The sequence below is a fragment of the Onychomys torridus genome, chromosome 1, assembly GCF_903995425.1.
Source record: "Onychomys torridus chromosome 1, mOncTor1.1, whole genome shotgun sequence".
NCBI classification, from domain to species: domain Eukaryota; kingdom Metazoa; phylum Chordata; class Mammalia; order Rodentia; family Cricetidae; genus Onychomys; species Onychomys torridus.
This window is the reverse complement of record NC_050443.1, coordinates 134,778,507-134,799,834: the sequence shown is the minus strand read 5'-3', so window position 1 is coordinate 134,799,834 and position 21,328 is coordinate 134,778,507. Positions and strand designations below refer to the sequence as shown.

The 21,328-nt window shown below is 40.8% G+C and overlaps 1 protein-coding gene across 1 annotated transcript in view; it reads right to left on the bottom strand.

Moving 5' to 3' along the window:
* The window catches only part of LOC118596111 (guanine nucleotide-binding protein G(q) subunit alpha), a 260,430-nt gene that overhangs the window by 46,482 nt on the left and 192,620 nt on the right, over positions 1-21,328 (bottom strand). The window contains exons 3-5 of the mRNA XM_036206854.1: positions 20,848-21,002; positions 3,945-4,073; positions 907-1,036 (exon numbers count right to left, since the gene is read on the bottom strand). Of these exons, the coding sequence (XP_036062747.1) occupies positions 907-1,036; positions 3,945-4,073; positions 20,848-21,002 (414 nt within the window). The remainder of the gene's footprint in view (positions 1-906; positions 1,037-3,944; positions 4,074-20,847; positions 21,003-21,328) is intronic.

Genomic DNA, 21,328 nt, shown 5'->3' with positions numbered 1-21,328 from the left:
AGGCTATGATAGGGTCTTGTGATAAGCCTAGGCCTTTCTATGACATTTCCATGTTCAGAACCTCTGTACAGTGTTAAAAGTATCAATCAAACAGTTCCAATTAGATCTGAGCACTCAGACCTGCTTGCATTCCTGACAGAAAAAGCTTGCCATTCTGAGTGTGTTGTTGTAGGTTGGTTTTACAGGGTTATTTACGTGATGGGTGAAATCATTCTGTATGCTGTGAATGTGTTGCTGACTGGTTGATAAATAAAATGCTGATTGGCCAGTAGCCAGGCAGGAAGTATAGGCAGGATAAGCAGACAAGGAAAATTCTGGGAAGGGGAAGGCTGAGGAGTCGCCAACCAGACACAGAGGAAGCAAGATGAGAATGTCTAACTGAGAAAAGGTACCAAGCCACGTGGCTAAACATAAATAAGAATTATGGGTTAATTTAAGTGTAAGAGCTAAGTCAGTAATAAGCCTAAGCTAATGGCCGAGCAGTTATAATTAATATTAAGCCTCTGTGTGATTATTTTATAAAAGGCTGCGGACTGTGGGTAAGATTTGTCCCGACCGCAGGCCAAGTGGGACACAGAAAAAGTTCCAGATACATTTATGAGTAGTTCAAACATCCAGATGGGTAGGATAGCTCAGTGGGTAGAGGTGCTTGGAGCCAAGCCTGAGAACCTGAGTTCCATCCCTAGGACCCACCCCCACAGACTGTTATTACAAAGTATTATTACAAAATAAATATACTAGTGTAATAAGAACTAAAAACATAAATTGAAAAAAAAAACCAAATCCTGAAATAGTGGTAAAGAAAGTAATGACTTCAACTCATTCCATTCCCCACATTCTACTTCTTGTCACTTATTTCTATCAGGTACTAAAATGATAAGTCACTACTGTCCAAAGAGCACTTACCTCATTGTCTGACTCCACAAGAACTTGATCGTATTCGCTAAGCGCTACTAGAAACATGATCGAGGTTACATTTTCAAAGCAGTGTATCCATTTTCTTCTCTCTGACCTTTGGCCCCCTACATCGACCATTCTGCAAAGATAACAATATTCATATTAATAACATAAAGAAAAATTTAAGAGTATCAATATAATACTATTTACAAACCAGGGAAAATTCAGTACTTGGAAGAAAATGGCATCCAAGTCAATTAATGCTTATTGATATCTATTAATTGTCTGTTACCTGATAGAAATAAGGCATGGTAGGTAATAAATCACTGTGGTTACTGGGAAGTTACTAGATATGTTATTGTAATTATGTAAAACTTCTTATCTGTGCCAAGCAAAATAGTATTACATTACGCACTGCAAAGGCAAACAGATGTTTTTATGTCAAGCCAAATAACAAATAATAAATTGCACTTTCATTTCCTAGATGTCAGAGTGAAGACCCTCATGTGTTACTTGAGGATGTTAGGAATGACCATGGATACAAGACGTCACATATTCCATAGAAAAAGGGTGCTAAATGTACACATGATCCTGCTTATGCTTCCTTCTGCAGGATAAGAATTTGGGGCTTTTTCTTTCTTTCAGTACTGGCAATAATTTTGCACAGGCCCAATCAAATCAGGCAGCATGGTGCACAAACCAACTCGTCACCTTGCTGAAAATGAAGTGTGGTGTAAAACATCAAAATGTTACACGGTGCTTCAAGGGCATCATTTGAACCATGACTTGGGTCTGCTTTTAATGCATCCACTCTGCACTTGGTTACCATCAGACACCAGCAAGGGCACCAAGAATGGAGTGGAAGTATTATGTGCACATATCCAGCACTGCCTGATACCAAATCAGCTCCTCCAAATTGCTGGAGCCGAATCTTGACTGATGCACACAACATTCAGAGGAAGGAAGTCCCAGAAGACGAGAGGATTCAGAATGAAAGAGGAAGAGTGGTGCTCTGCAGGAGTCTACTGAACACTGTGCCACTTCGGTGCTTTCCTGACTCTCACACTAAATTCAAAGGAAAAACTCAAAGAACTTCTGTTTCTTTGAGTGTGTACACTGTACACATGGGTGTGTGAGTGTGTGCGCATGCACGTGTATGCATGTTTATGTGGAAGACAGAAGATGAGTGTCAGGCAGCTCCCTCTGTTCCTCTCCACCTTAGTTTTTTGAGACAGGGTCTCTCACTGAACCTGGAGCTCATCGACTGGCTACACTAGATGGCCAAAAGCCCCAGGAACCTGTCTTTGTACCTCTACTCTCTGGACCTTGCATTACAGATATATGCTACCATACTTTTTTATGTGGGCCATGGAGATGCACAGCAAAGTTCCTTATTGACTGAGTCATCTCCCCAGCCCAGAAATCAAGGATCATTCACAACACCATTTCTAAAAGACTACAAAGGTACAGGACTAAGATAAAAGGGGCAAAATGATGCATCCACACAACCTGTGAGCTCTGGACATCAAAAGTGGGACTTTGAGGTGTTAAAGATATTACATTGCTGGCTCTGCCCCACTGCCACTGTGTGAAAATACTGCAACTCATTTACATGGAACTGCTGCTAGTGAAGGACGTCCTCCTGCAGGGAGCCACTGCTGTGTATGTGAGACAGGAAATCAGACACTGATGTCATTACTTTCATTGCAGGGGCAGAAAGTATTCTGCAACACTAGTGCACAAAATATGTCAAGAATAAGATGGAATCCTAATCAATTTTTGAAATTGCAGAGCAACTAAGATGTGAAAATATCCAAGAAGTACTGTATGTTTTTTGAATTTTTTCTGTATTATGGCTATGAAATAAAGTAAATTTGAGTATCCAGATGTTACACACTCAAAATATGTAATACAGAATGCTGGCCCAGGAACCTTGGTGATCATCTTAATGTACCCATTATAGATTGAAAAAAGAGGTTTGTAAGTATTTTCAAAGTGCTACCTACTTCACAGCCTATTTTGAGCAGTATATGGTGGCAAGATTATCACAGGTGCCAAGAAGGAATAGAGTTAAAAAAGTAGTAACAGTGAAAAATAAAATAAAAATTGGTGCTTTGGCAAGAAACAGCACAGGTCTGCTGAGTCCCACAGCAAAGGGATGCTTCACGGGGAGGTACACAAAGGCGGCTTCACAGCCTCATGCACAGGCCCATCCTAAGCAAGTAGGCTCCCTTGAGAGCCAGCTCAACACTCCTCAAAGCTCTAAGTGGTTTGTACTCCAACTAAAAGTACAATTAAGTGATTATGAATAGTAAAGTGAAAAGACACTAGTTAAAAAAGGTTCAGCTGAAGCATTAAGATAAATAGCAGCAATGAACAGGGAAATAGTAAACTTCCCTTCTTTGCATATCGATTTATATTAAGTATCCTACTTCCACAAATCATGAATTTGAAACTCTCAAGCATTTTATTGTATGACTTTAATGCTATGAAGAAATTCTGTATTGGTACAAAACAATATGGAGAAAACATCAATATGGAAGTTTCTGATGGTAGGCACAATGGTTCCTGCCTAAAATTCCAGCAACTGGGAGGCTGAGACAGGAGGATTACTAGGACTTCAAGGCCAGTCTGAGCTACAGAGTGAGACCCTATCTCAAAGAGCAAAACAAAAGTTTTTGAAAAAGTGTAATTGCTATTACTGATAGGATTATATGACCATTTGTATCTTACAAAATTCTAAAAATAAACTATGTCCTCAGATAAAATGATTACATGTATGTACACACACACACACACACACACACACACACACACACACACACACACACACACACACACACACTGGAGTAGCGGTGTTCTACCACCAGCAACTAAGGTTTCATTAACTGCCTGGTTATTAAGCCTGACATGAAAATCCCAGAACATCTCTTTTGCTTTCTCTTTCACTGATACATAGTTTCAGTTGTGTATCCCAAGGATGATGATCCATACAGAGCTGCAGGCTTTAAACCCTGCATGCAGGTGTTAATGAGCTCAGTCACTACCTGAAAATGACGCTTTGTAAGTCAAAGGGGTATTCGATGATTCCCGTGGTGGGGACTCGAACTCTAAGCACATCTTGCTGTGTAGGCAGATAGGAAGGGTCGGCTACACGGTCCAAGTCATTCAGATAGCTGGAAGAGGGAAGACACGAGAATGTTAGTTGCCATCACTCCAAACCCACGGAAGGGAAGGGGCAAAGGAGTCACAGAGAAACCAAATACCAGAAAGTGACAGTCTAGGAGACAGACACGGTCAGCCTTCCATCGCTTAGAGGAGGTTCTCCATCCCTGCTGCCTACTCACCAGATCCCCATTTCCTCATCTGCTGGAACTCACACAAAGGAAAGGAGAGCCGCTAAGGAACTCAAGTTAGTCTCCTACCCTCTACTTGTGTAGCAGGCTTGGCTGGTGAATCAAGAGTTCAATAAAGTTTTTAATTATTTATACAAAGTGAATTTGCATAAGCAACCATAGAATAAAGCTGAGTGTAAGGTCAGGATTTATCTTCTCGCGTGTTTGCAGAACATCAGTTCTTTTTCCTGGGAGGAAGTTTCCTCATTCCCGAGAGAAGCAGCACACCATGTCGTTAATTATGTTCAAAGCCCAAGTCATTTGCCATTTATGCAAAGCCATGAGATTTTAAGCTTTAATAAGAACGATGTCTGAGGTTAGACACTCTTCTTTAGAGCTACCTACACCAACTTTAAATGTATCTGCCCATTATGCCTATATGTTTCCTCAGGGAGGGGGGAAGAAAACATTTTATTTTATTTTTTAAATAATTTTGGACTCAAAAGAAATTTATCAAATTATCACAGAATTTCTTCAATTGGCTTTCCTTTAATGACAGCACCTTATGTATCTTATCTATATCACACTAACCAAGAATCTGATGTTACCAAAATTAGAAAACTCATGGTATTATTTATAAAACTATAGGCCTTAGTTATGGGTATTCATATACATTCATGTATATGAGTGTGTGTGTTTGTGGTACACAGTCTATGAGATTTTGGAAATCACCACCACAATCAGGTTGCACTACTTCCTACTTGGCATAAAGAAAATGATATGTTATCATTGCTAACCCTAACCCCTGGCAAGGACACGTTCACCATCAGCATGGTTCTATCATTTCCAGAACCTATCCATTCACTTTCTACTCTCTTGAAGTGTAGGACTTAAGTTGTGATGTCACGAATGACACAATTTAACAGAACTGATTACAGCAAGGTGGAAATGACTATTCTGAGAAGCATCTTTATGATTTCAAAGAGGAACTATACTCTCCTGTGCTCTGGAAATGATGAAGCACAAAAATGGTTTCAAAACACATGGCTGCAGTGTCTACACAAAGCAACTGACCTGAGTAAGAGGTAGAACAATGGTGGCACCATTAACAGACCTGGAAGGAATCAGTTCTGTAATGACCACAAATAAGATACAATGAATTTGAACGTTTGGTATATATGGTGGTTATAACTCAGCAATCACAATACATACTCAGTGGACAGAATCTATCTGAAAGAAGACTGTTTTGTCTCAACACATCTTTATCTATCTCCATTTTAGTGCCAAGAAAATAGTATTTATTTAGTCATTCTTTGTTGGATAGAAAATAGTATTTATTTAGTCATTCTTTGTTGGATGGATGGATTTCCTACATTGAGATTTAGTTTGAGCATTAAAGCTTTTAGCACTGAATTCTTACCACTGGAGTTCCTTTATGGGTGAAACTCAATGTTAGAAGGAAATGGTATTCTCAGCCTGTAAGAGTCACAGACTGCTAACACAAAAGTCTGACTTCAATAACAAAGTAAAACTATTGCCTTAGTGGAAGTGAACCAGGCCTCTAAGGCAAGAGCAGGAGAGAACTCCTCCAGCAAAGCAGCTATTATACTTCAGGCCTTATTCCAGACACATCGACCCATTTGTGGCCAGCTGTGAGCCCTCTGCTCACCAGTGAGAATTCCTCCATACCTCGATTACTCTAAATTTGGCCAGAAGACAGAGGGGGCTGTTGGGAGAGTACAAGTGTAAAGCTGTTATTTCAGTGACTCTGGGTATAGCCCTAGTTACCTGATGGGATTAACAAAGCCCATGTTCTGTGGATTGACTGTATCTCGTCTAAAGATAAAGTGGTTCATACCAGACACAAAAGCAAAAGACTGCTCTGTGAAAATGCAACTTTCTAATCTATCAGACCCTTGATTTAAACATTTTAAGTGTATATTCTAAAATCTATGTAATCATTTGTGTACAAGAACTAATTTCAGAGAAGCCAAAGAATTCTGCATGTAAAGTATCAAGATGAAAATGAAACTAAGAAATATGCTGCCGCTCTACTTATGTCCCATGCACAGGTCAGAACAGAGGCCTGTTGATTCTCATGTATATGATGCTGAGGTGGTCTACAGTAAGGGAAATTGTGGTTTTGTTTTCTGAAGATGAACCAACCAGTGCTTCTATAGCACTGTTTCCAAGCAGGACTATGTTTGCCAGGGATAATTTAAAGAATCAGTGCACAAAGTGGGGGGGGGGGGTTTCTATCAAACTGCACCTTAGGAGCCTTGACAGCATCTCTCCAATCAGCAAGGGTGCACTGAGCTCCTTACAAATATGTGTATGACATGGAGCCAGGGTACATACCTGCAACTGTGGTGGTACTGTGTTCTCCAAAATATTGTGTGACCCTAATAAACTTATCTGGGGTCAGAGACATAACAGCCATAATATTAAACATAGAGGATAGGCAGTGGTAGCACACACCTTTAATCCTAGCATTCCAGAGGCAGAAATCCATCTGTTCAAGGATACAGCCAAGCATGGTGTCTCATGCCTTTAATCCCAGGGAGTGATGGTAGAAAGCAGAAAGATATATAAGGCGTGAGGACCAGAAAAAAAGGCATTTGGCTGGTTAAGCTTTTAGGCTTTTGAACAACAGTTCAGCGATTCATTTGGATAAGGACTAAGAAGCTTCCAGTCTGAGGAAACAGGATCAGCTGAGGAACTGGTGAGGTGAGGTAGCTATGGCTTGTTCTGCTTTTCTGATCTTCCAGCATTCACTCCAATACCTGGCATTGGGTTTGATTTTATTAATAAGAACTTTTAAGATTTCTGCTACATGCAACTGGAAAGCCACTTGCAAAGGACCAGCAGCCACCCTACAGAACTGTCAGTGGCATTTCTCTGTGATCTAGGGTACTTCTGAGCTGTCTAGAGACAGTCCCGTGGTGAGGATTCTCTTCCCTCTTCACCCTTCCTACAGCTCCTGTAGAGTAACAACTACAACACTGAACATTTGCTGCTTGCCAAGTTCTCTTCTGTCTCAGGATTGTCAACACCATGACAAGGAAAGAGTATTTTAAAATGTTCCATACACATGTGGTGCACAGAGACATACATGCACACAAAACACTCAAACACACAAAATAAGTAGATTTTTAAAAAACATTTTTGATTAAGTTAAAAGTAAGTGATGGTCTTGCTGGACAGTCTTGCTTTGCCTCAGCTGAGCGATGCAGGGGAAAGCTCACCTCCCTTTGGGGCAGAAACTACATTAGTGAAGTTTAGCAGAAGGAAAAGGCTGAACACCGTCAACCCCTGCTAGTTGCAGTGTACACCACCTCCACCCAAAGCAAACCACACCAGACACACCCCCAAGCAAAAGCAGTGGAAAACAAAACAAACTCACCAACCAAAAGATGCACAATCTGTCTATATAATTAATTTTCTACTGAGGGGCTCAGAAGGCACAATACTGAAGACACGATTTTCCAAGCCAAAAACAACAGACAAGTGAGACCTGCATCTCCTACTGCCCAGCAAGGGCCAATATCAACAGCTTGTGCCTGCAGAGCCCCAACTCACCTGCCCCACCATGGCCTGACAAGAGGGCTTGGAGGAAGAAATCACACATTTTTTTGCATTTCATATTGGCTTCATGGGGGTGGTGGTGGTTACTTTGTATCGCTTTAAGTGGTGTTCTAGTAGTGTAGTATGTCCTCTTCATTTATGTATGCCACATTTTGAGAGGATGTAATAAAGTCATCTCTAATCTCTGTTTTCCACTGAAATATTTCATATTATCAGCAAAAACTAATGGAAAATAGGGGGTGGGCCCATGTTGTATTATTCTATTCATTTAACCTTCTAAAAAGAAACACCAGGGCCTGAACAAATATATATTGCAGAGTTAATTATAGCTATAATTTGTGTTTCTGAGTGGCTGCTGAGGTCATTCTCAAGAGTGTTGCTATGGTGATGGAACAGGTACATTACCAAGGCAATGCAAGTGTAAACCGTAGCTGGTAGCTCTTTCCGGATGTGAGGCACAGGAAGAAGGCATGTATACGTGGGACTTAATTATCTAGGAGATAAGCTACTCCTAAGAATGTTTAAGAAAAACCAAGTTTGGCTGTTTCAAGGCTCCTTACTTCCACACTTCAATGACTTTCTGCTCCATTGAGACATTGAATGGTTTGATACTGTAGATTAAAAATATCCAGTCCTCTTCCACATACTTTCATATTCACAACTATCTTTGTCTGTGGCTGTATTACCAGCATTGGCTGAGAGCCTGGGCCACAGGTAACAGATGCTCAGTGTGCCACCCAAATTAAAATTATTTTATCGGGACTGCTGCAGTGGCTAGGTTACACTCCTTAGGAACAAGCAGAGGAGCCAGAGGGTTGTTAGCTACCCATCTTTATGTAATTATATTTCTGGGATATGGCTGGCCTGCATTATGTAAAAACTAAATTCTGAATTAAAATGCCTCTGACGAATTTGAATACAACAGAGGAAGGAAAGGCCCCATTGGTTTAACTTCATTTGGGAGACAAGCTTCCTGCTCTCTCAAGTCCTGGCCACAGAAAGGCATAATCAGCATCAGCACATTCATCAGTGTGCAGCCTCTGAGCTTTGGAATTCCATCTAATCCAGGGAAAACTGAGGAGGTTATTTCTATCAACAGATATAAACTCTTTGATGGAACAAAATGATACAGTTATTATGTTGGTTTTCAACCAAGAATGAGGCATGTTTAGTAATCCGACAATTCCTTTACCACAGCAAAACACAAAGTCACCTGGAGTTTAGCATCGCACTGGACTTGTAGCATTATGGTAGAAGTTAAGGATATGAAGATTCCTGGATAAGATTCATGGGCTATGCAAGGAGATTGTCAACACTGGAGAAGAACCCCAGGTTTTATTTGGATTCAGTCATCTTCTGGGAATGCATTACAAACTTTCAAGTGATAATTCACAAACACTTTCTTATCATATGTTTGAGTACATGAAAGAATGAAGCAATCATACCCATCAGTTTGTTTAGTGATCACTGTATTATTTCCATGCAATTAACTTCAGGATCATTCCTGGCTGCAAAAAATATGATGTTTGGAAAAAGGGATATATCATTGCTTTGAATTATTAAAAGTAAAGAATCAAGCTGAAACTTCACTAAAATAACATGACCAAATCAAATTAAATGGCCTGTAGGTAGTAAGTATGAAAAGGCGTTTCTGGTATGTGGTGCAAACCCAGCTAAACACAACAGGATAAAACAGCCTCTTGGGGCATTAACAGCATGTTCTTGGGTGCATGTTTGAAACTGGGAGATTTTTCACCCCCATTAAGTATCTTCACAGTAAGGCTGCCATGTTAACAGATTTGCAGTTCAAGTTCGATATGAAGTTGGAACTGTGGCACAGAAAAATGATTCTGGGTAGCTTTCATATTTTTAATTATTAAAAAGAAGGTTACAAAAACTAGGTCGCCTTCATTTAAAAAAAAATTAACAAGACCTCATTGTGAGAGGATCATTCTCTTGGGAGTAGAAAGCTAGATCACGCCAAGAGATGCTATCTGACACTGTCCAAGCAGCCAAGGCAAGAAAAACCTAGACACACAGCTCTGGGTAGAGCTGTGTGAACACACAATTCCAGAAGAAGAGATTTTAAAACAAAAACCAACCAACCAAACAAAAAGAACACCAACAAAAACCCCTACCAAAACAGTTGGAGTGCCCTTTACAAAATGGATCAGTGATGGTTCCATAAAACTACTACACCACAGCAAGCAAGGTTCAAAGGGGGGTTTGGGAGACAGGACCCAAGCAAGGCCCTCCGTCTTCTGGTCTGAGTTGGCCAGGAATCTGGCTCAGTTTTGTTAGCTGCGTGGGATTACTCATTACACAAGCATGTCCATCTCAGAAGACCTCATTGGGCAGAAGGAAAATTACCATTCCTCATGACTAGTGACAGGTAGCATTTATTACAGGTAGTTTTGTTCATAAAGTTTTTCATAGGAAATCTCAAAAAAGCAAAGCGCACAAGTGGTGGCTGCAGGGTTATGACCCAGGTTCTTGAGAACTTATAAGGAAGGAGTAATCTCTGAAATAAAGAGAAACTAACAGGATAAATAAGGCGCTCTAACTTTCTTTGACCAAAAACCTAAGACAATTCACAAAGTATTCTTTTCTTAACAAACACCCTGAGTATCTTGAAAAGAACTCATTACTGAACACAGGAAAGAGATCAGCATCTTAATTTTATGATCAGACAGCTATTCAAAATGGTTATCAAAAAGAGACTCCCAACAAACAGTGAATGGACCAAGCAACTCTGTGTGTGCCAGGCAGACTCCAGTATCACAGCCAGGAGCAGTAGATTTACAACTACAGTGCACAAACAAACAGATCAAGCTTGTAATTAGACATAACACAAGCAAGTGCAGTAGTACATGCCTACAGCCCTCACGACTCAGGAGGCTGTGCAGGACTGTTTGTGCCAGGGAGCTTGAGGCACCTGGGCAACAGAGAGAGACTGTCTCTTAGATATGAAACAAAAGGAAGCAACAAAATCCAAAGAAAGAGACAGAGGAAGGCAAAACAGAGGTCCCCCTCAATTTGCCTATTGGGATTTTCTAATTTACTTTCTTATAAGACAGCTTTCAAAGGTGTTGATTAATTCTGACACAATTCTGAAACACATCAAGGAATATTAGAAGGCTGATTCTTAATCTGCCTTGCTGTGCTGTGAGAACCTACTATGCTAAACTCTAATTCAGTATGTGTTTGATGGGGGAGGCTGGCACAAGGAAACGGTATGAAAATACATTAAAATATATTTCTTTCCCTTAGGGACGCCAGCCTATCTGGGAAGCAAAGATAGTACAGATGAATCAATTAAGAAACAATTAAGTACCAAATTGTAAGCTGCTAACTAAGAATGCAATAAGAAAGGATAGATGATTATGAACTGCAGTCACTAGAGAATAATGTGCAAAAAAAAAAAAAAAAAAAGGGTGAGGGTGGGGGATGCTATAGGCAGCAAAGAGAAGAGATAAGAAGGGGAAAAAAAATCAGAAATGGCACAGAATTTTCTTAAGACTTTCAACAAGTACCTTTTAATGAAAGTTCACAGTAAACTAGACAGTAACTTCAACAGTGGGAATGAACCAAGAGACAGAAGACCCAAATCCCCTCCCGAATGAGCTGGAACTCTAGCAATGAACATAGTTGTGTCGCAAATAACTGTTGATGATGTGGACACACAGAAGCAAGTTTCCTAAGGCCTTACTATTTTAACTTAGAGGTTTGTCCTATAGCACCAGACCTTGACATCCCAACACGATGATCATGTCTAGAGATCAATGGGTCATCCTAATTTGGCTTAACATACCATGAGACAATATTCAACCTATTAATTTATTCATTTTATGTGTAGAACTGCTTTGGCTGCACATACACATGAACACCACATACCTGTAGAGGTCAGAAGAGGGTAATGAATCCCTAGGAACTGAAGTTCCATACTGTTATAAGTCACTGTATGGGGAACTGAAGCTGGGTCCTCTGATAGGTTCACCAGCCTTTCAACTTCTTGTTTTCAGTCAAAAGGATACAGCCAGCTGGTCAGGTCCCAAGGCTGCTTGATAGGCAGTGAGCCAAAAGGAAGGAGGCTCTCAAACTCCAAGGGTCTCATAAAGAAGACCTGGGCTCATTTGTGGCTGTCACTAGTCATGGGCATGTTTAATCTGGTCCCTTACAAAACCCCGTCTTCCCTACTGAATATTAACCCAATTTCAGTCTTCTTAGCCACCTTTAAGCCAAGCATCAGACACAAAGATGGGGTGGCAAACAGTTCTCCTCAGAGGCCAAAGAAACTACTGAACATTTCTGGCCATTTTCATCATCTTTAGTACTAGATGCTCTGTGTGGCTGGTATAGGCACTGCCAGGGATGGGGGTGGGGCGTTCAATCTAGAGCTCTATGACTCACTCCTGATCAGGCCTCAGGGTGCTATGGAATGTTTCTAGAGGAAGCTGAAGGAACAAAAGCCAACTATTTTCTCAACTCTCTAAAATTTATTTTGGAGTTAATTCAGAACACCAGTCTTCAGCAGGATTCCATTCAAATGGTAGAAGCAGTGTGCTAGCTGTCTATCAACATTCATTGTTCTAAAGGGGGAATTTCAAACGATGTGTGGATGTGTGAGTATTTCAGGCTTTGTGATTCATATGGTCACTGTTTTAATGATCTGACACTGCCATTGGGTGCCAAAGAAGCTATAGACATTCATACATGGATATGTACAGCTGAGTTCCAATCAAACGTTGTAAGAACAGAAAGTAGGCTGAATTTTCCTGCAGTCTGCTCATCCCCATTGTACATGACAACACTAAAGACTTTAGCTGAGAACATCATTTTCTTGAGTAAAAGCTGTGGAGGAGACAGTGAGGAGACACAGCTACTTAAGAATCAGCTGAAGTCAGAGCAGATGGCGAGTCTGCACAGTCCAACCTATCTCTACACCGACTGTCCTTAGGAGACCAGCTTACCTGTGAGGAGGAACCAAGTCTAGTTCTTCCCCTACTGCTCCCCCAAAGGCTAGAGACTGGCTAAGTGTATCTGAATTTGAGTCAGCCCTGTGAGCTCCATGTGTTCTGAAAATGAAAAAGACTCTGGAAATCATCAGACAATACAGGAGAGAAATACACGATTTTTATGTTGGTCTCATTTCTCTCACTCCTGGAAAAGGTAGAAAGATATACAAGTAAGTATGTCACTCAAATGGAAAAATGATCCTACATTTGCACTGGGGACACATATGCATTCATTCAGCGGCCAGAAGTCAACTCAGGTGTTAGGATGGTTTGGTCACCTTGACACAGACTAGAATCTTGGGAAGAGAGTCTTGATTTAAGAATTGTCTAGATCAGGTGGCCTGTGGGAATGCCTGTGGAGGAGTCTTGATTAGCTTAATTGACATGAGACCCAGCCTAAAAGTTAGAGGTGCCATTTCTCGGGTTGGGACCTTGGACTAACGGTAGAGAAAATAAAAGTAGAAATCTAGCTGAGCAGCTGGCTTGCATTCATTTATTCTCTCTGCTCTTGACTGCGGACATGATGTGACCAGCAGCTTTGGGCTCCTGCGACTGTGTCTCCCTGGCTACGATGGGCTGTGACCTGGAACCGCAAACCAACTTTTCCCCCCTCAGCTGCTTTTGATCAGGGAATTTTATCACAGCAACAGAAGGAATTAAGATAGGCACAGTCACAAGATACCATACACCTTGTTAGTTTATTTTCAATTGACATTTTACATTTTATTTACTCATCCATTCATTTATGCATGTGTGTTTGTGCATGTTGAGTTCATCTGAAGATCAGAGGACAACTTGAAGGATTCAGTTCTTTCCTTTGACCATGATGAGCCCGCAGAGGAACTCAGTCTTGGTGCCAAGAACCTTTGTCAGCTGAGCAATCTTGTCAGCCCCATCTTGGTTTTTTTTGACACAGGGTCTTTCCTTGGTCTGGAGCTCCTGATTAGGCGAGGCTAACTAGTCAGTGAATCATAGAGACCACCTGTCTCCAGCCAACCAGCATTGAGATTACAAGGGTAACTCACCATGCCAGGTTCTGGGGTTCAAATGCAGTTTCTCACACTTGTGATGCAAGTACTTTACTGACTGAGCTATCTCCCAGGCCTTGTTATCATTACTCTTTAAAAAAGAACAATTCAAGATCAGTGTTTCCTTCTGAGCTAAGATAGCAGCTTGAAGAATTTACTCTCACACAAATTTATCCACTGTCTACAGCTACATCTGCACCTAGCAGTGAGACAATGGCCATATAATTCACAAAGCCTGAAATCACTCACACACACACACACACACACACACACACACACACACACACCAAGTCACACATGTTAATTTGATGGTACTAAATTTTTCTTGACTGCATAGGCTAATTATTTCCCAGTAAAGGCAGTCTAGTCTAGTGTAATGGAATAAAAAATACTCAAAAATCAGAAATTAATTTAAGCATTAAATATTACCTATCATGCCTGAGGTGGCTGAGGCTTTGATAAGCAGCAGAGAGAACTGCAATCTAGGGCTGGATGCTTCCCCAAGAGTCTCAACATCCCATGTTGTTTCCTTCCTTCAAGAGGGGGAAGGGGGATCAGGATGGCCAGGAGAGCCACACCACACCCCAGGGGTACAAGTGTTCAAATTATTACTAAGTAACATCTTAGCAAGGGACCCTTACTCCAGAATTTGGCTAAGTCAGATGGCCTGAATGTCCTATTTCTGAAATTCCTTTTGTATTTTAAAATCAGCTTTATATATATATTCAGAACATAAAGCAAATTCCAGTGCTAATGTGTGCTAAAGGGCCAATTTCTTCGTGTACTTATTGCTCTGGACTACATGGACTCTTTAAAAGTTGTCTGACTTTCCTGGTAAAGCAAGATTAAGGCAAACCCAGATATAGTTAGTAGTCTTCAGCCTAAGGTTGCAGCATTATACTTTGATGTGACTGAGATATGTAGTCTGTGGCTAGTGTCATGGAACTTCTGGTACTGTAGGCAGTGAACTCATTTGACCTGATGTCTCAGTATATTAAAACAGGTGGTGAACCCCAGAAAAAAAAGAAAAGAAAACCTACAGCCATCTGCTTATTGTGTTCTTTTACTAAAGATACTCAAAGCCTTTAGGCTTTTTATCAATAATGAAAAAGTAAAATAATCTACAAAATTCTTCAGAATCTTAGAATACTTTTAACTGGCTCATTCTATAGAATTGAAGAATGCATCAAATTAAGACCATTTGCAGACCTACCCAAAGTGTTTACCCATTTCCTGAGATTTCTCATCTCTTCATGTCTCCCACTGCTATTTGCCCTTTGAGACATAACTGTTTTATTATAACAAGTAGGTATAAATCACCTTTATAGTGTCCTTAATCAGCTCCTGTAAAAAGTGACTGGGTGGAACGGAAGGTGAAGTGTGGGGAGGGTTAAGAGTGTAGACTAAGCCAGGCATGGTGGTGCAGTCCTTTAATCCCAGCACTCAGGAGGCAGAGGAAGGGAGATCTCTGAGCTTAAGGCCAGCCTGGTCTACAGAATGAGTTCTGGGACAGACAGGGCTATACAGAGAAATCTAGTCTCAAAAAACAAAAACCCCTGAAACTGTAGACTAAACTTTATACAAATATTTATGCACTACCTGTGACTTAGACTTAGTCGGTGTTAGCACGAACAAGGTGCTTAGTTAGTGAAACACGACTCTGTTTTAATGATAATGACCAAAATCCTCTGGGTTTGTTTTCTAGTGAGCTTGGCTCATTTATTCCCTCTTAATCTTATAATGTGAAACAACTTGGAGACATCACTAATAAACATCAATAATATACATCACATCAAGTGATTTATAAAACACTCAATCAAAGATATTTAGTAGGGTATAAAGTATACAAGTCAAACACCTTTATGGACATCTTCCCGTCTACTGTGCCCTCCCCCGGAAGCTGTATTTCATGATGGCTAAATGCTTAGGCTCTGGAACAAGCAAATCTGATTTCAACTCCAGCTGCTCTCATTTATTACAGTGTGACCCTGAGCGGGTTTCTTGGTCTTCCCGAGACCTCAGTTTTTCCTTTATAAGGCATAAGAAGAAATACTTCTAATTCCACTGTTTGAGGCTTTGATTATCAGATGGAATACTACACAAAATGACTAAATAAAGAGTGTAACAAACTAAGTGTCTAGTAAACAGGAGCTATTATTGCTTTGATCAAAACCTTTGAGATCTCAGACCTTGAAGAACAATAAGGAAAAAAAAAGGCTTATATGTCTTTGGCCCTTAAATTTCCAAGTCCATCAGTAACCGCAAAAGAGAAAAGAGTCTAGCATGAAAGTTGTTGAAAATACGAATTACCAGCTGGGTGGTGGTGGCGCATGCATTTAATCCCAGCACTCGGGAGGCAGAGGCAGGCGGATCTCTGTGAGCTCGAGGCCAGCCTGGTCTACAAAGCGAGATCCAGCACAGGCACCAAAACTACTCAGAGAAACCTTCTCTCGGGAAAAAAAAAATACAAAAAACAAAAAAAAAAACCAACAAAAATAAAAGAAAATAAGAATTGCCCATCTGTACTTTCATGGAGCAATCAGTTGTGATGGCCAAACATAAGCAGTCACTGTTAGGTACTGAAAATAGAGGTGAGCATTCTGAGAAACACACAGAAACATGTACGAAGTGCTAAGACAGGTGACATGGTGACTATCTTTGGTATTGGGCCAGGTATTCAGAAAGTGTGACTCCTAATTGGGTCTTCATGGGTGACTATGAGTCCATCAGATAGGAAAAAGAAGAGTCCTGCTTGGCCTCTGCTTCCAGTATTCTTGGCAGGTGGCTTGTATGGAGTCTCACAACCAGCAGCATTCTAGGGAAAGTTGTTAAGTCCCAGCGTCTAAGCAAATATTTATGACAGATCCTGATTCTCACATAGTTCGAAATCTGAGACTGACAAACTTTTAACAGAAGAACTGCCAATACAAAGACAAAAGCAAAGATGCATCTGAAGGAAAAGGAGGCAAGGTCCAGCAGGAATATATACCAAAGAAGATGACACAAGGAAATGTGGTATCTCTGTTGGAAAGACTACCTGGCTTTAAAAAAATAAAAAAGTAAAGTGTCCAGAACACACAAGTCACCCGGCTGCTCACACTTGTCTACAATAATCCTACAACACCCAGAAAGGCACGAGAACAAGCCAGGGATCTACACACGTTCCTTAAACATTTGGTTACACTCTCCTTAAATAGAGACTTCCACAGAAGTGGAAAGAAGAAAACCAACAAACCCCCTTAGGTTTCATTTCACTGCTGGTAGCCACAATCCTACCTACCCTTTAGCCTTTTCAGTACAGCAGCTACTCATTCTCCTCAAGGTATCTTGGTTTCGATGATAAACGACATAGTTACCATCTTATTGAGTACATGCAGCAAATTACTGATTTTACATGAAAGATTAGGACACACAGCTTTACAGTAGGAGATGTATTTCATGGTAACCGAAAGCGCCAGTTGAACAAAAGAGCTGCCTCAGAGAGGAGGACCAGTGTCACGGCTGTGCGTGGTAGCACGTCTTTAATCCCAAGAGGCAGAGGCTGGCAGATCTCTACGAGCTAGAGGCTAGCCTGATCTACAGAGGAAGTACCAGGCCAGCCAGAACCTGCCTCAACAATAACAATAACAACTACTACTACTACTACTACTACTACTACCACTACTACTACTACATCATCACAAATCCTACCGGGGTTATCTACCGGCAAGGGTTGCTAACTGAGATAAGAGGATGCGGTGAAAAGCCGTCAGAGTGAGGTTACAACATCACTTTAAAAGCATTCGAGCCGCACTGCTCACCTTGAACCTTAACTTCTGGTGAGTAATAAATCCTTGTGAGAAAGAAGCAAGCTAAATTGTACAGGAATCAATCAGGAAATCCAGGCCACTCTTCTCAGCATGCCAGTGAAATATAAAACAGGTCTCTCTACTGGGGTAGAAGTGCCTTAAGAGACACAGCTACCAGATACAATGTGTATTCCTAAAATTAACATCTAAATCGAATTTTAGAAGAATCCAGGGAATCTGAACATGAACTTATTACTGGCTTTAGGTATAATTTATATGCCATTATTAACTACATAGGCAAATATCTTTTTCTTACAAAGATATATATAATAAAATGTCTAAAGGTATACAAGATGTTCTAATTTCTGTGTCATTTCAGCAAAAAAATCATCTAAAGTAACTGGGTATTTACACTCACATAAATGCAACCTAGAAAATCAACTTATCCCCAAGCCCAGCACAGAAAAGTAGGAACACATAAAGAACAATCAGTTAGGGAACTTAAATCAGCTTGTGCCAGGGGCCCCACATCAGTACCAGCAGGTCAATTTCTTTGCTGGACTCAGTTCATGCTGGCAGAATTCTAAAGTGGTGGCTTTCTGAGGTGAAGAAACAGCCTAAAACAGCTCTCAGCCTACAATAAACTTCACAGCAATATGCAAATTCACCATTAAGTAATGAGTACATGCCTCAAAATCTACAAATCTCACTGGGAGAACATCATGAGAGAGGATAGAGGCTGTCTCAAGAGTATATCCATGGAAGTCAACAGTTCCATGCAAAAGAAACATTTCAGAGGTCTACCCCAGGGCAGGGGGCAAACTAGGTTCTTTCCCTGATAGCAAGGCCTCTCTACAGGCAGAATCACAATTATAGATGATGAGTAAACAGTAAAAGAGGTAGGAAGAGGAAAAGATAATACATAAAATAAGCATAAGGAGAGGCTGGCTTGGGCTCAGGGGTAGAGTGCTTGCTGTACGTGCAGAAGGCCCTAGGTTCAATCTCCAGTACTAGAAAAGGAAGAGAGAGGAGGGAAGGGAGGAATCACAGAGCATTACTTGGAAACAGAATCTTGTTAGCAAAACGAGGGGCAGACGGGAGTGAGGGAGAAGCAGAGAATCACAGTGAGGGCGGAGGGTAAATAACAGGAGGAGGAGACAGAATGAACAGAACAGGGAGGGTGGATAAACACAGCAGCAACACAGGGAGACGGATGAAATCTGAAATGGCAAAGGAAACAGAAGGACAGAGGAGGCAGGAAGTAAAAGACAGACAGCTGGTCAAAGGTAGAGGAGGCAGAATTTGGAACAGATGAGAGATGAATGCAGGTTTCCTATCTATGCACTCAACTCACAGAAACTTACACAAAGGGAATGAAGAAGTGGGGAGAAGAGGGGGACAGGGCAGGTGGGAAGGTTCAGAACCTGAATGGTGATGTGGAAGAAGGTCGGGAGGGAAGGACAGGCAGTAACAGCACATGCCAGATGACTGCACACACTGGGGTGCATGTTAAACAGGATAGATGAATCCTGCTGTCAGTCTAGAATGACATGATTCAAACCACCAGATGATATGACAGTATTTATTCAGGCAACATTTCTATGGCTGATCTGAAGCATAATTTATCTTATGCAAATGCCTGGAAAGGCAGAAATGTAACTTCACTGTAAAAAGAATGCATAACCCCTGGGCCTTCCAAGCATTACTGAAGGGCATCAATCAGCCACTCAGGCCCCTCCTTTTGCTCTGATGCCTACTCTTAGCCACTGGGTTACTCTATAATAGGGACTGGCTTAAGGCTGTAGAATGTTTCCACCCTTTCATGTGTCTAACCAGAACCAAAATAAGAGGGGAATGGCAGATTTACATAATTAATGTACAAAGAAATCTGACTAGATAACTAAAAAACCCAAAACAACAACATATTTTCCCAAATCTTAGGTATCTAGAACGCTAGATACAATGATTCTACATTAGTCCCATGCTGAACTTATACACATCTAAAGACAGAGAATTAACAGATCTCTCTTGGATGCAAATCGTTCCCAGGACTCATGAGATTGACTTGCAGCTCACACAATAATTCTGAGATGCATGCAAAATTAAAACTTATAGTTTTCCTGCAAAAGAAAACCCATCCATCAATAATGGTTCTTCGAAAGCAGATAAGGGTCTGAGAATTAGAAACTAGGGAGTCTTATGTTTTGGGAAGTCATGATCAAACACATTTTTATTTGCAATTTCTAATCTATACAAGTGTTCTGTCACCCAAGGCTAAGATCAGAACTTTTATTTAAATTTTATTAAAAAATACTACAAGATTTCAAGTCACAATGTGTCTATTGCTATAATAAAGACTATGGCCAAATGTAACTTGGGAGGGAAAGGGTTATTTCATCTTACACATCCAGTAAAAGTCCCTCACTGAACAGTGGAAATGCAGCAAGGCCATGGAGGAACACTGCTTACTGGCTTGCTCTCCAAAGCTTGCTTACCCTGCTTTCTTAGAGCACCCAGAACCACCATTCATTCATTAAGAAAATGCCTCACAGGCTTACCTACAGGCCAAACTGATGGAGGCATTTTCTCAGCTGAAGTTCTCAGGCTTGTGTCAAGTTGACACACACACACACACACACACACACACACACACACACACACACACACACACAGAGGATTCTGACTAAGACACAATGGTGTATAGATTCGTGGATCATTGGCTTGCATTGTGAGAAAGAAAACAAGGTGATTAAAAAAAATCAGATCACTAGGGTCTTCCTTTTATTTTTTAAGTAAAACACAATGAAAGAAATACTCTTGGAACTGTGGATGTAGCTCAAATGGTAGAATCCTTGCCTACCATGCAGTCTCAGCCTTAGAATACTTAATTGGCATAGTGATACATACTTGTAATGACAGTACTCCGGAGTTGAGGATATGAGTACTGGGAGTTCAAAGCCAACCTGGGCTACATGAGAGTTGTCTCCAGAAAAGAGAACTATTCTCCACCATATGACCTCGGTACCTTATGATTGAACCGACACTTATAAGTTCCGACACTTAAATATTAGTTTAGTATCTATACCTAGGTTTGATTACCATATGCACAGCACAGACTATATTGTTAACAAATATCACAGAGCACATTCCCATGAAAAGCAGCAGGCAGGTCCTCAGGGCCTGGAGTGCAGATACTCACTATTTGGTGGAGTCAGATAACTGATATTCTCGTCGTCTATCATAGCACTCCTGGATTCCAGGATCATTCCACAAGCTCTTTATTGCATCTACATATGGATTCTCAAAAGCAGACACCTTCTCCACGTCAACCTCTCGGACTAATTGTGCATGAGCCTGTTTAAGGGGGGGAAAAGGCAACTGTTTGAATTCTCTCCATATTGTTTTACCAAGTCTTTGATTCACATTTTATATTGTATACAATTCAAGCAATATCTTCACAAACTGGTCTTCAAAGTGGTCATAATAATGTGTCTTCATTTTTTGTTTGTTTTTCGTAGTGAGAAGCCAGCCCCAAATCATCCTCTCTAGAGGAAATCTGAAGCTAAAGCTAATTAGAAGGAACAGGTGCAAAGCTTCCCCTGCTCTAGAGGCCAGTGTGTTAACTGGTTATCATAACCCCCAGACAGCTGCTAGTTCCTATCCCCTCTACTCTGAAAACA